General features: G+C 42.5%; 1 protein-coding gene across 1 annotated transcript; it reads right to left on the reverse strand.

Annotated features, from left to right (window-relative positions):
- Positions 1 to 7,991: 7,991 nt before the first annotated feature.
- Positions 7,992 to 12,082, reverse strand: LOC118907217 (HLA class II histocompatibility antigen, DQ alpha 2 chain-like). Its single transcript, XM_036875580.2, has 5 exons — positions 11,916 to 12,082; positions 9,593 to 9,841; positions 8,858 to 9,139; positions 8,454 to 8,628; positions 7,992 to 8,310 (listed from the first exon to the last, which is right to left on the reverse strand). The coding sequence occupies exons 1-4, from the start codon at positions 11,995 to 11,997 to the stop codon at positions 8,474 to 8,476; spliced, it is 768 nt and encodes a 255-aa protein (XP_036731475.2). The 5' UTR covers positions 11,998 to 12,082; the 3' UTR covers positions 7,992 to 8,310; positions 8,454 to 8,473.
- Between the last annotated feature and the right edge of the window lie 1,850 nt (positions 12,083 to 13,932).

Consider the following 13,932-nt stretch of genomic DNA (forward strand, 5'->3'; position numbering starts at 1 on the left):
AAAATGGCTACCCTGCATGGAGACGTTGACACGGAGCACTCCACCTCTAAAGTCTCCTCACAGTGGAATGGTCTGAGGAGCACTTTGTTTCTTGTGGATGCTATAAGACAAGCAGCAGGGCTCTGGTTCCTGGCTCCCTCCTTAACGGTGCTGACACGCACCCATCCCATCTCGTCTCCCGCATAGTCACCTGACGCACTGCTGAGCCTGAGTTCTCATCTGATAGAGGTCTCCTTGTCTGTGGACACAATGAACTGTTGATTCTTGATGACATTCTCTTCCCTGGTGTTAAGGGGGCCACTACACAGTGTGGTTCCTTATACATGGGCCCAGTCTAAATGCTGGTCTCCACTGTGGTTTCTGGAATTTGTCATGAGGACAGAGGGCTGGGAGCTTATCTCTGGAAGGCCATGCTCCTGGGAAGGCATCCCCTTCTCCCTGCACCCTCATCTCACTAGGCCTGAGAAACCATTAGCACTCCTTCCCCCTCTTGGATGAGGTCAGAGTGGAGAACTAGACTCCCTTGGGGCCTTCGTCTCCCATGCCCTGGCTGTAGTGCAGGTGATTAGACATGGCACTTTGGATGGGGCAAATAGGGACAGTCAGGGTTCTGCGACCCAAGGGTGAATCTGGCCAGAGCAAGATGCTGAGTGGAGGCAGAGGTGTTGTTCTGATTTCATCATCTTCTCCAGGATGGGCATTGTCATTCACCATAGGAGGCAGGAAGGAGTGATACTCTTAGAGAAATGGAGAACTTGTGCAGCGTGTCCAGGGAGCCCTCAGTCTCTAGATGTAGCCCTGTGCTTTTGACCTTGCAAAGACACGAGGCATGGTTGGAGATAGAACCAGACTCAGCATTTAGGGAGACACTGCGATCTGATTTTTCCAGTTGAAACATAAGCTCTGTTATGGCAGTGGGTGGTAGAATATATTCTAGGACATGTTTTCAGTTCAACATTGTCACACTGGCTCCCTGCCAGAAGACTTCTCCTTAATGAGAGGGTCAGAGTCTTCTTCCTGCCCATCCACTGACAGTTTCATAGAAACAACTATTTTTTGCACCCAGATTTCATTGGGTAATGGAATCTTTAATTGATAATTTAATTAAAATTAAAAGTACAACCTTTATAAACAAGTTTGCTAACAAAAAAGAACTGAATCTTGGTAGGCATATATCTTGGAGAAAAATATAGGGGTGTGCTAGAGAACAAACGACCAGTATGAGCCCTTGACTTCATCTTCAATCATATCAGTCAGCATGTCTTTCAGAGGCAGTGGTGGTCATCAACAGTCCATCAGTTTCCTACATATCCCAGCCTCCTTTGTGGTTAGGTTGGGGTCATGTGACTACTATCAGCCAGTAAAATTTAAAAATGGGTTTAATCTCTGTTGGCTTTGTCTTCCCTGCTCCTGCAAGCCTGGAAGCTGTTGTTGAGGTGATGGTGTCTAAGAGTGTAGAAACCCCATAACCTGAGTCCCGTGAATGGCTATGGAATTAAGTTCCCTTTATTGAGTAAGCCACTGAAATTTAATTTTTACTGCCTCTTAAGATCTTCCTGCAGCATAGCCTTGCCGTCTTCCTGATTATCATGGAATATTTAACTAATGGAAAGGAGTTCATAAGATAAAAGAGTGAGTCAAACGAGTTAATAGAAGTTAAGATATAAAAAATTTTTAAAATATATTTATTTGTCCACTTCCCCTGAAAATATATGTAATTCCCAGTGATTCGAACAGTGCTTCTATACGGGGTGCTGTTCCTGTTTCACTTAGATTCCTCTTTTCAGGACTGAACGATTCCCTACCTCAGTTGCTGGGAACGTTGCTGGCTGACAGGCCTTAGCTGACAGCCCTCCTTCCGAATTGCATTAGGTGAGGGGCACTGCCTCTCCCACTGCACTTCCCAGGGGCATCTCATATCCAGTGACTGGTCGGTGTGGAGGTGTAAAGGGCCTGTCCCCCACTTAATTTGGATCAACTCTGAAGGGCTCTTGAAGCTGCAGAGCTCTTTCAGGGCTGGGCTGTAGGGTTATTTGTGACTGCTCAATAGTCCAACTTCTAAAGCCCTGCATGCACATGAGTCACCACGGGTAATTCTTTCAGTTTCTATTGTAATTTAAAGATATTTATTTTTGTGTGTTCTTTCCTTAAATATGGCCAGTGTCTCTCTCATCCTCCTTGGAAGAGGAAAGTAGTAGCATCTCTACCCTTCCTTTGCCCTTTCCTTTATACTTTATACAATACCAAATTGAAGTATCTTCACTTTTTTTTATACTGTCAAACTTGAAAATACATTCTGCTGTAAGAATAATTATCTTTGGGCTTTACTGTTAGAAAAAACATAAAACTTAAATGTGATTTATTCCCACCAGGAGGGTTAAACATTTTAACAGGTATTGACAAAGGGCCACGTGGTGAAAAATATGCCAGGACGTTGCTCAGGCTGGGAGTGGGGGTCGGGGGGAATTGATAAGGAAGGGGCTGTACCTATTTGGGAAAAGAAAGAAGTTTTAAATCTGCCAATAAAATTAAGACAAAGGTAAGGGAAAGCCTAATATGGATATAGCTTGCTTAGGTGACATCTGGGAAAGAATGTAAACCCTGTAGTACTCAGCTAAAGAGGAACCAGGGGAGGGGCGTACAGGCTAGGGAATAAATTACTTGCGCCAACTCCCCAGGTGTGCCTGCCCACCAGACACCCAATCTTGCGAGACCATCATTAAAGCCTCGCTCCGCTGTTCTCTTTGTCCCCACCTCCACTTAGTGAGTTTGGACCAGTGAGAATGTTTTTCACATTTACTCACAACTTGATTTTAAAAGTTGAAAGAAAAGTTGTTTATCACTTCATAAATACCACTTAGGTAGTCCAGACTTCTAGTTTTGCCATGGAACTGCTGTAGCAGGGTCTCTTCAGTGATATCCTGGGATGAATCCACTGTTTTTTGGATTCCTTGTGTTTCTTTTTCCTGATTAACAACTGCACTTACTAATATTCTTAAACAACTTTCAATAAAACCGGGTGATAGTTAAATTTTTTATCCTTTCCTGTCTAATAGTATTTCACATATCCTTTAGCCATTCATCTGTCAATGGACACTTAGGTTGTTTCCTAATCCTGGCTATTGTAAATAATGCTGCAGTGAACATGAGGGGGCATATACTCATTCCCTGGGAGCAGCTCCATAGGCGCCTGTAAGTGTGCTAGACCAGAAACCTGTCCTTTAGGCCAAAGCTCCTTAGGACAAGCAAATGGGCCTCTTTCATAGAAAGATGGAGGTTGTGTTTCAGTTTCCTCTCTGTGCAGTGCCCTGGGAGTGGCAGCCTGCCGAGAACCGTCTCTATGATTGTCACAGTCCTGTGGGACCCAGGAACACAAGCCCCCTAGAGCCAGGAGAGCAAGGGCCACCCCTTGGGGGACAGCAGACATTTGTAAATGCTCCCTTCCAGGACTTCTGGTGTTCTGGAGCATGGCAGAGGGAGACATGAAGATGGCATCCACAGCTACAGTATGGATGGGAGTGCAAAAATGGCAACTAACAGAAAAAGAAGAAAAATATAAAATAAAGAGAAAAAAGATGGCGCTTGTCAGGTTTCTCAAGGCAAAAGGGAAGTAGGAGGTTGGGACCCACCAATGTTTATCCTCAGAGAGAATCCAGCAGACCCCTGCCTCTAGAACCAACACTTAAAAATTAGCAAATGAGTCCCTTTCACATAAACTCCAGGTACTTTTTAAAGGGCTTCTTCTCTGCTGGGTCCTGGGGCAGGTGAGTCTGCGCACAGACCCTTTAAGAGCTGTTCCTCACTTCACCACAGCCCTGCAGGTCTGTTGGGCAAGAGCACTGTTGTCTTCAAAGCCAGATGTTTTTGGGTTTGTCTCTCAGGTGCTGGTCTTAAAAGTGGAGTGCCTGATGTGGGGTATAAGCCCTTCGCTTCTCTTGGAGAAACTCCGGATGGTGGGTCTCTCCTGGGAGGTTGGGTTTATGGTGAGATTGTGTCTCAGCCTTTCCTGCAGGTTTTCTCCTTGGCTGCCTGATGTGGAAGTGATTTTAGGATTTTGTTCAGAGGAAATTGTTCCATATATAGCTACACATTTGCTGTGTCTGTGGGGGGAGGTGAGTTCAGGATCTTCATTGTCATCTTGAACTAGAATCCTCAATTTCTTTTTTAAACTTTTGTTTAATGGAAAATTTCAATTCTAAATGGTAGCTGGGAGAATAGAACCATGTATCAACAGTCCAGCTTTAACAAATACTAATTCATGGACAATTTTGTGTACCCATCCACTTTATCTTACACACACAATGGATTATTTTGAATATAATCTCACACATCATATCATTTCATGCATATTTATTATGAGAATCTACTTTTTTAGAGAAACATAACTGTCATTACTACACCTAAAATTAGATAAACAATTCCTTACTACAGTCAATATTCAATGTCTGATTGTCCCACAGGAATTTTTAATAGTTTTATTTGAATATGAACCCAACAAAGCCTAGCATTTGGTTGATATATTTCTTCATGTGAAAATTGCAATATTTCCAGAATTTGTTGTCTGGCCTTAGTGCATCTCCATATCAATAGGTGATTCAAGGGGGAGTGAAGGCATATCTGGATCTGAGAGGTTGGGTGGGGTCCCTTTTGGCAGTTGGGTCGCAAGAGACACAGGCAAGCGGAAGTGGGCTTGTGAGCAATAAATTAGTTTCTCCCACTTTATTTCTCCCTTTGAATGCTTTCCACTTCAAAGGTAATTTGACCTGGGCTGGAAACTTATTTTCCCCCCTGGAGTTACACTTCAGGTTTTTTTTATTTGTAGTTTCTAGGTTGCCTACTTTTCCTTGCAAGTTATTTGCTGGAGAAACAGAATTGTTTGTCTAGAACTTTCTATTATCTGGATCTTGTTGTTTGCATTTCTGTGATGTTATGTACCATGGGATTTTTGACTTGGGCTCCAGAAAATAACAACACTAACAGTTAACATTTATTGACTGCTTACTGTGTGCCAGGATGTATACAAAGTGCATGATTTGTAATGAAATATCTTAATCTTTCAAAATCCATAGTTTGTACAAACAAATCTGATATATTTTATGTGATTTTTCAATTACATAAATTTTAAGTAGTATGACATTAAATATTAAAGTTATACTTTGTGCACACAATCTGAAAATTTTCAAATAAGTCATTTTTTAAGATCACATAATTTATAATCAGAGGACTGATTTCCAGCTTTGTTTATAGTTATGTCAGGTAATGATCCCACTTTTAACTTTAAGCTGATAAAAAAAAGTTTCCTCTTATTTTTTAGAATTAATTTTAATCCTAATATTTTAAGATTAAGTGAACATTTTATGAACGAATTGCTTTAATGAGGTTCAACTACCATTGTTTGCTTTCCTCAGTATTTCATGAGGAAGGAGTCTGATTAGGGCAGTATTTGTATATTTTTGGAACACTGGTCATAATGCTACTCAATATAACCCTTATATTTCCTACACCCCTACATCTTTAAAATGTTGGTTCTTACCTCATGAATCATTGAAATTTACATATAATTTATTTAAAATCCTACTGCCAAAAATTTCTCAGCCCATTTGTGCATTTTCAGATGACCTGTGTTTTTATACTAAAATTTTTATTTTATACATTTCAAATCATAATTGCTGATTTTTCTTTTCTTTTTTTAAAATACATCTTATTTTAGAGCAGTTTAGAGTTGCAGCAAAATTGAATAGAAAGTATGGAGATTCCTCATATATCCTGTCCCCACCATGCATAGCCTTCCTGATTATCAGCCTCCTCTACCAGAAAGGTATATTTGTTGCAGCTGATGAACCTACACTGACACATCATTATCACTCAAAGTCCACAGTTTACATTAATTCACTCTTGGTGTAGTACATTCTATGGATTTTGAGAAATGTACAGTGACAAGTATCTGCCACTGTAGGATCATATGGAGTAGTTTCACTGACTTAAAAATCCTCTGTACTCTGTTACCTACATTTTCATGATCCCCTCTGGTTCAGATTTCTTGCATTTACATTGCTAGTCTGTACTTTTAATTATTCTCTTACTTCTACCTCACAAGTAGCCTTTTCTCCTTGAATCTTTCCCATCTCCTCCCCAAAGTAAACGTATATAAAGACCTGTTGCATATAATATATCTTGACTAATATGGACCATAAGGAGGGAATATGTCTTTTATTAGAGCAAAAACCCAGAGTCAAATATTACAACTTTATTGCAATAAGAGTTTCCTTAGCAGCCCCTTCACCTGTGATGTGTCACTGACCATTGCACCCTATCTACACTTGCAGCCTAACCCCATCCCAGCCTCTCTCATTCTGGAGAGGAAAAGAATCCTACAATTTAACATTTGGAAATAAATTAATCAATAGCTCCATGTTTGAATATCCTAAATCATTAAAGAACTCAGAAAAATAAAAGTGTTTTCACATAGTAAGATCCATTCTTTTTAATAAATTAATAATATCTATAATAACTAGCAATATTTTCTTAAATATCTGTATGCCATGTGTAAGGCACTGCCTATATATTGGTATCATTCAAGTTCTGTCAATAACTCTGCAAGGAAAGTATTATCCCTCCTTCCCACATTATGGATGAAAGAAATACAGCTCAGAAATGGTAGATACCTTAGTGTTATAAAGTTTAAAATACTAGTTATAAATTGATGATTCCTGGATTTGGATTTAGGTTCCTTTGCACCAAACTATGCTGTATCAGTTATTGTGTTGATATTGTCTCTTTTTTTTTCCAATTACATTTTAAGCTCTCTGGTGCAGATGACACGGACAGGGAGAGCCTCACATACGCTGTAGCCATTCCACAATACCATCTTAGATGCAGTGTATGGACAAAGTAGTTGCAAAGTGAAAAGAGTGAGGCAGCATGCCTAAACAACTTCAAAGGGAAAAATACCTTCAAGTCAGGTCATGTCACTTTCAAGCATAAGATCATAGACACAGGAGAGCTGGAGAAACCCATCTATTGATCCGTTTCTTTTGTAAACATTTCCGCTAGGAGGCAGTGATCCAGAGGAAGACGCAGAACCCAAAGCTGCCAGAACATTATCTCAACCATGTTGTCCTCCTGGAATTTCTCTTTCACAGGCTCATTCTTTCCTTAACCAAGAGGAATGAGGGGTAGTGGGATGGGGATACTAGGACTTTTTGCTGTCCTCCAGGGCACACAGGGACGCACTATAATTCAGTGAACCTGACTTGGGCTTATCTGCCTAGAAACATCCTGCAGCCATGTTCACTCTACTGTCCCCAACATACCATGGTAGCACAGGAAAATTTATGTGGGTATCTAGCAGGGCTTCATCTAGGAGGTGAGGCAGACTCCACCTGTGTTCCAGGGACCCTAACTATGTCTGTGGTTTCTACTCCCATCCCTTTCCCACTGTTACTAACCCTAACTAAGGACAAAGTATTTGGTCCTTATCAGATACCCGCATCAGTGTCTTATTCTAATGCTCTCCTAATTGATTTCCACTTCTTTTCCTGCCTTGAGAATTCTTATCTTCTCAAGGGTGAGGAAGGGAGAAGAAAGTTTCTCCTGTCATCATTCATTCCTCACAAACTTAAAGTTGGGGGGTCAAATTTTGACTTCCGGTACTCTTAAGATTCTTACTTCCTTTCTACAAACTTTTCTGTCTTAAACTTAAAAGCTTTACTGAAATGAGTATACATTCTTTTCTTGGTTTTTGTATTTCTTCTGTAACAGTCTACACCTAAGGCGGATTAGTGTAATAAGTGTAATTAGGGTACTTATTGCCTTTGCTGATGCCTGAGAGAAATATGAACTTCAGCTTAGATATCAAAATACTATCAGACTATACTTGTTTGCTTCTGTGTTACTGGGTATGAAACAAGATCTGGAAAATGAGGTTAAATGGGCCTTAAGCATCATGGGCCAAGGTCCTAGACAGCCCTCACATAAAAGACAGGAAAAAATTTAGTAATGACCTCATAAAGGGGATTTATTGCTTCCGCAGACATATTAGTTCAGGGTCACTGAGAGATTAGGTAGCTGGGTGGGATACCCCAGGGATTCCATAATTAATGAAAATTGAGAAAAGACGAAAAATTTAGGAGGTTGGTGGGGAATTTCGAAGGTTGTGCGGGCTTTCAGGGGGCACAGCTTCATAAAGCCCGGAGAAGAAGGGAGGCGGAGTGCAGGAGGAGAGGAGGGATATGATGAAGTGGGCCGGTAACCAGTGACAGGACGTCAGGGGGATCCACGCTCTTCTCCTTCCGTGGGTGGGCAATGCACCTGCAACAAGGCAGACATGAGATCAACACATCCTGGGGGGTTCCTGTGTCAGACTGTTTCCCAGCCACATGTGTATTCACAACATCTTCCCACTGTCCTTCCTTCTTGCTGTGTCTCCAGCTCTAGCAAATCCGAATCCTTACCTTTCCTTTTAAAGTGTGACTCACAAAGGCCCTTGGTGTCTGGAGGCACCACCTGAGCGCAGGCCTTGGATAATGAAGACAGTTCCCACCACAATGCCCACGAGGCCCACAGTCAACCCCAAGGCGCAGACCACGGTCTCTGTGAGCTCTGACAGAGGGGCTGGAATCTCAGGTTCTGCGAAAGCGAAGTTGTAGAAGTCAGAATACAAATTGTTGGTTCATGCACCTGTGTGGGATGCGGAGGGAGGTGTTGGTTCTACGACTCTGGGCACCAGGCTAAGGGAAGAGAGTGAAGTCTGGCATTAGAGACCCTCAAAGGGTTAAATTTAGGGCCCTAAGGGGTAGGAGATAATAGGCAGGATGTTCTGGGCTTGAGAGAAAAAAGGGGTGGAGCTCATACATACCCCAGTGTTTCAGCAGGGGCTCATCCAGGCCCCAGTGTTCCACCTTGCAGTCATAAATGTCATCAACAGAGGGGAGGAAAGTGAGATAACCGATCTTTAAGAAGGAATGATCATTCTTGGAAAGGAAGCTGGTCTCAGAAACACCTTCAGTGACAGAGTGCCTGTTCTTCAACCAAGTGATATTGACCACAGGAGGGAAGATGTTGTCCACAAGACAGATGAGGGTGTTGGGCTGACCGAGCATCACAGGAGACTTGGGAAACACAGTCACCTCAGGAACCTCTATGGTGAGGAGACAGTGCCGCTATGAGTCACAGACGACTCTGCCCGGAGACTCTGCACGGCCTCCCGGGGGAGCCCTCCTGCCGCTTTCCCATCTGACCATGGAAGAGCTCTTGTTTCCCTTCTGCCCCAGAGGCACTATACACCTCTACTGCTTTATCCCTGTCCCCTTCTCTCTGTGGACCTGCTTGTTAAGCTGGGAGCTCTGTGGGACCTCTCTTTGAAAGACTCAAGGATTGAATTATGCAAGTAAAGATCTTCATATTACATGGATATGTGTGATTTGTAAGAAGGGGGAATATGAGGTTCAGGAACTACCATCAGGAAATCTGGAGACTCCTTGGAAAGGAGAGAGGTGTACAGAGTAATGAAGGGTACCTATTCCCAGGGAAGAAGGGACTGGGACTGGTGTGAAGGCACAGACCCAACAGAGGCGGCGAGGCAGACACGTACTATTGGTAGCAGCAGTCGAGTTGGAGCGTTTAATCATGATGTCCAAGTTGTATTTCAGCACAGCTATATTTCTCAGTGCACCCTGTGGGTCAAAACTTGCAAATTTGCTGAACTCAGGCAGATGCCAGACAGTCTCCTTCTTCTCCAGGTCCACGTAGAACTCCTCATCTCCATCAAATTCGTGGGTGTACTGGCCAGAAGGACCGTGAGACTGGTAGACATTTACACCATAGGAGGCAACATGGTCAGCTAATGAGTAAGGGTGAGGAGCAGGGAGATGGAAAATGGAGAGGAAAGAGCTGTATTAATGCAACAGAAGAGATCAGCTCTCAAATATCATGGGCTTCCATCTTTGGCATAGTTTCTAGACAAAATTGCCAGCACCTGCTTCCCCCCACTTAGTACTGGTAGTTGTTCATTCAGTTAAAAGGCCCTCCAATAAAATCTCCTTGTTCTTGCAATGAATCTTCCTGACCCCCTTTCCAGACATGAATGTATGCAATTATCCTTCTCATTTGGTACTTGTCCTGCGCTGCAACTGTCGCTGAAGGACGTGACACCACCGTGCCAGCTAGAAGCAATTCACCTGTTTACTTTCAGCCTCACAGGCCCTTCTGCTTTCCTTCACCATATTCTTTTCATCAGTAATCTGGTCACCCTCTAGGGATCAGAAAGCACAGCTTTTCATCTTCGCATACCCCCAAATGTAGCTCACTGTGCACTCTAAAGTGTTTATTGAAAATCATTTACTGCTCTGGAGGATCACAGACATTTTGGGGAAGACTGACAGAGAGGTTGCAGGACCACATGAATGTCAGAATCAGCAGTGACCGGGGCTGCATTATCACTTGTAAGCTCTAAGAGCTGTTGCTTTTGTGGTCTCTTTCCTCCATAAAAAAACTAAAAATCATATTTTATGACCATATTGGCACAAAGACAAATATAATCCACTTCATAATGGGGGGAATCTAGTAACCACAATGTTGCTCATGTAATTGTATATTAATGATATAAAAAAAATTAAAGCATTTTTTTTCCTACCTTAAAAGTTCATTTCTCCTAATTTTAAAAGAAATTAAAACATTTTCATGGTGCCCTGTTAGCACTGTAAACCCTCTGCCCTGTGCCTATTGGATAATTTGAGTCTGAGCAGAGCCCTCTGGTGTGATGCTCAAGAAAGGGAATTTGGAAGTGTTCTAGAGAAGCAGTGAAACTTATACCACCGAACAAAATTAGGATGGGAACAGCCATGGTTAATAAAGTGTCTAAAGATTAATTTCCATTTCACTTCCTCTTTGAACTATTTGACTTCTACTTTGGCTTTTACACACCCACTCTTCATGTGATGAAACAATAGGGAAAAGAGCCAGGGATGGATCCTTGATGGAAAGGAGGGTAAAAGAGGGTGGACAGGGCTGGACAGCAAAGGCAGGGCCTAGGGAATTAAGTCACTGATCTGTGCTTGTCCAGTTTTCCTGCTATAGGTCTGCATTAAAGTGAAAGACAGGTGATTCGGGCTGATGATTTGAGGATAACATAATTTACTTCATCAAGTTTTTCATCATAAAGTTCTCAATTTTAAGATAAAAATAAAATATTTCTTATTTTTTTAGAGAAAAAATTTCTGCAGCTACACCTGCAATAGTAGCAATTTAAAAACAAGATGATCATTGATATTTCTGTCTTCAGTACTTAGAAAGTGTATCTACACACCTCTTTTATTTGATTATTTGTAAGGTGACACGTATGAGGTAGCTGAGTTAGGTGAGCACCGTGTGGTAAAGTGACTTGTCTAAGGGTGTTCGGTTGGGCTCCCTTACCCACTCTCCATCTGCACCAGTTCCCATCCTGGAAATGTAGGTAAATCTGAGACAAAGTTAGGACACCCTTATTTATACTTACATAGTACAGACAAGTCATGGAACTCTCTACCCCCAGATAAACTAACAAAAGAGAAATACATAAAAAGTTTCATAAGTCGGTGAGAGAAATTTGGGAGCAATACTTCATGAATTTTTAATAACAAAACATTCCTAATCTTTGAGGCAATCATGAATGAATGCCATAGAGCCCTCCAGGCTGTATTCTCTGGATCTGATATTAGAGACAAAATAATGTCTTTGGTGAACTCTGCACTAGCACACAAAGAAAGGCGGTTGCAACTCTAATTTCCTGAAGGAAAAATAATCGTAAGTTTTAAAGCTGCTTAGTATTGAGAATGCCTTTGAGGAGTCTCTGCTATTTCTGTGCCAATCACTGCTTTTTTCCTTTCCAATTCCTGTTTCCCAAGTCTAGACCCCACATCCCTCCACTGTGCACTCACCCTCAATATCTTCACCTCCACAGGGGGTCGTCACTGTGGTCAGGGTGAGGACCCCCAGAATCAGAGTTCTGTTTAGGGTCATGCTCTTCTCACGGTGGTCTCAGCAGTTGCTGTTCTGAGCTGTAGAGCAACGGTGAGGACAGAACCAAAAAGGAATCTCAAGACACCCAACACCAGACCCTGCCGGATCAGGCTCCAGCCAATCAGAAAATTCCCCTGACATGACACCGCAGTTGCCAGTTGAAGAGTTTGTACTAAGCGTCCCGGAAGGGATGGGGAAATCCTCTGATTCTGATGCCGCCTCCACTCAAGGTAGGTCTGAGAGAATTTTCTATGAAAAGAGGGAGGGCATTAAATCAGAATCTTCTCACTTGTGTGTATGTCTGCTGGAGAGGGGTAGGAATTTCTGACCAGCCTCATGTATAGATTATGGTAATCAATAATATGGGGTCCCACAGGAGTTTCTGGGTTACAATCTCCAGGAATTCTTCCCTGAGGTGATCCCTCTCCCTGGGAGTCTCGCCACCCTCTGCCTCCATGTGTGGGTTGACTGTCTTTCTTTTTGCTTCCCTAAGTTTTGCTTTCCCTAAGTTTTGAGCTGACACCCCCACCTAGGGTATTTCTGCTGATAGTAGCCAGGGGACACCATCATCTTTGCTATTACGTAAATCCATTTGAGCGGGTGCTTCGCCTGCTCTCCGAAGCTCTGACACCCGCACCCAGGGCAGTGAAAGGAGTCACGTCATGTGGTGCTGCCTATAGTAACTGTACCATCCTTCATCCGATTTCCCCCCTGCCTCGAGTACTCTTCAGGCTCTGTGTTTTGGTGCTGCCTATCTACATTTAATGGAAATTTGGAGACATAGATTACATTAAAGAAAGTTTTGGCTGGCTCAATTACTGTATGATTTTTTTCTTAATTTAAGAATGTCAAGTCAAATGTTGAGGGGTGGAATGAGAGGAATTTCTGTGACTTAGAAAAAATTGGTTTCCTTCCCTTAACCTACTGGATCTTTTCACATTCTTTATCCTCCCACATTAAAAGTCCAGATATTTTTGAAAGAATAGAGATTGAGCTAAAGACAAAGGCAGTTATTAGAGGGGTACTTTTTTTCCAGAAAAATCAATTTCTCCATGTCATGAAAGCACACGTTAGCAGAGGTCCCATTTAGAAGCAATCATCCTGTCCCTGTTAGGTGGCCTGTTTCTTAGCACTCTGTCTTACCTCATGGCGACAGAGGCTGTAAGGAAGGGTGAGACCAGAGAAGCCTCTGGCATCTGGCAGCTTCCTGGCACTGTTAACCAGGCCTGCTGTTGCTGGGAGCTGGCCTGGCACTCATAACTAGGTTTTGGTGTTTTCCTGCTGAACATAAATAATTTCATAGAACAGCAGTATCCGACAGCCCCTCTGTGACCATGGTGGGTCAAGACAGAAAACCAGGTCATTGGTGATCATGTCTGAAACAGACAAGGCATGAACACAAGTCTGTACCCTGTAATATTTAATGGTCATTTTTTAATGTTGGCTAGGCTATAGTCCTCAGTTATTCAATAAAACATTCATCTAGGTGTTGCTCTGAAAATATTTTGTGTATGTGATTGAAATCTGTAATCAGTTTAAGTAAGAGAGGGTACCCTGGGTGAGCTGAATTTAATCAGTTGAAAAGCCTCAAGAGTAGAGCTGAAGCTCCTGTGAGAGAGAAAGGATTCCTCTGTGGGCTCTAGGCAGCCTGTGCCAGGTTCCAGCCTGCCTTTCCTGACAAAGGATTGCCCTGTGTGTCTTGGGCTTGCCTAGTCTATTTCCACAATTGTGTAAACCAATTTCTTGCCATCCTTCTCTTAAGAGAGATCTCCTACTGATTCTGCTTCTTTGGTTGCAGCATCCTCTTACTGAGATGGCTATGATTCCCTATGGCAAGTTTTCTCCTTCTCTGCAAGGACACAACATACCAACTTGTTCATCCGTGGGTGTGCTGCTGGTGGTCTTTAGCTGGAGGCATTGATAACACCCAGTTAG

This window comes from Manis pentadactyla, chromosome 16 (genome assembly GCF_030020395.1).
Source record: "Manis pentadactyla isolate mManPen7 chromosome 16, mManPen7.hap1, whole genome shotgun sequence".
Taxonomy (NCBI): Eukaryota; Metazoa; Chordata; class Mammalia; order Pholidota; family Manidae; genus Manis; species Manis pentadactyla.

Excerpts from the sequence above, each read along its gene's own strand:
- LOC118907217 (XM_036875580.2), bottom strand. The coding sequence starts at position 11,997 with ATGACCCTAAACAGAACTCTGATTCTGGGGGTCCTCACCCTGACCACA. Across the intron at positions 9,842-11,915 it reads TGGAGGTGAAGATATTGAGG|CTGACCATGTTGCCTCCTAT; the intron begins GTGAGTGCACAG and ends CTTACTCATTAG. Across the intron at positions 9,140-9,592 it reads CTCGACTGCTGCTACCAATA|AGGTTCCTGAGGTGACTGTG; the intron begins GTACGTGTCTGC and ends TCCTCACCATAG.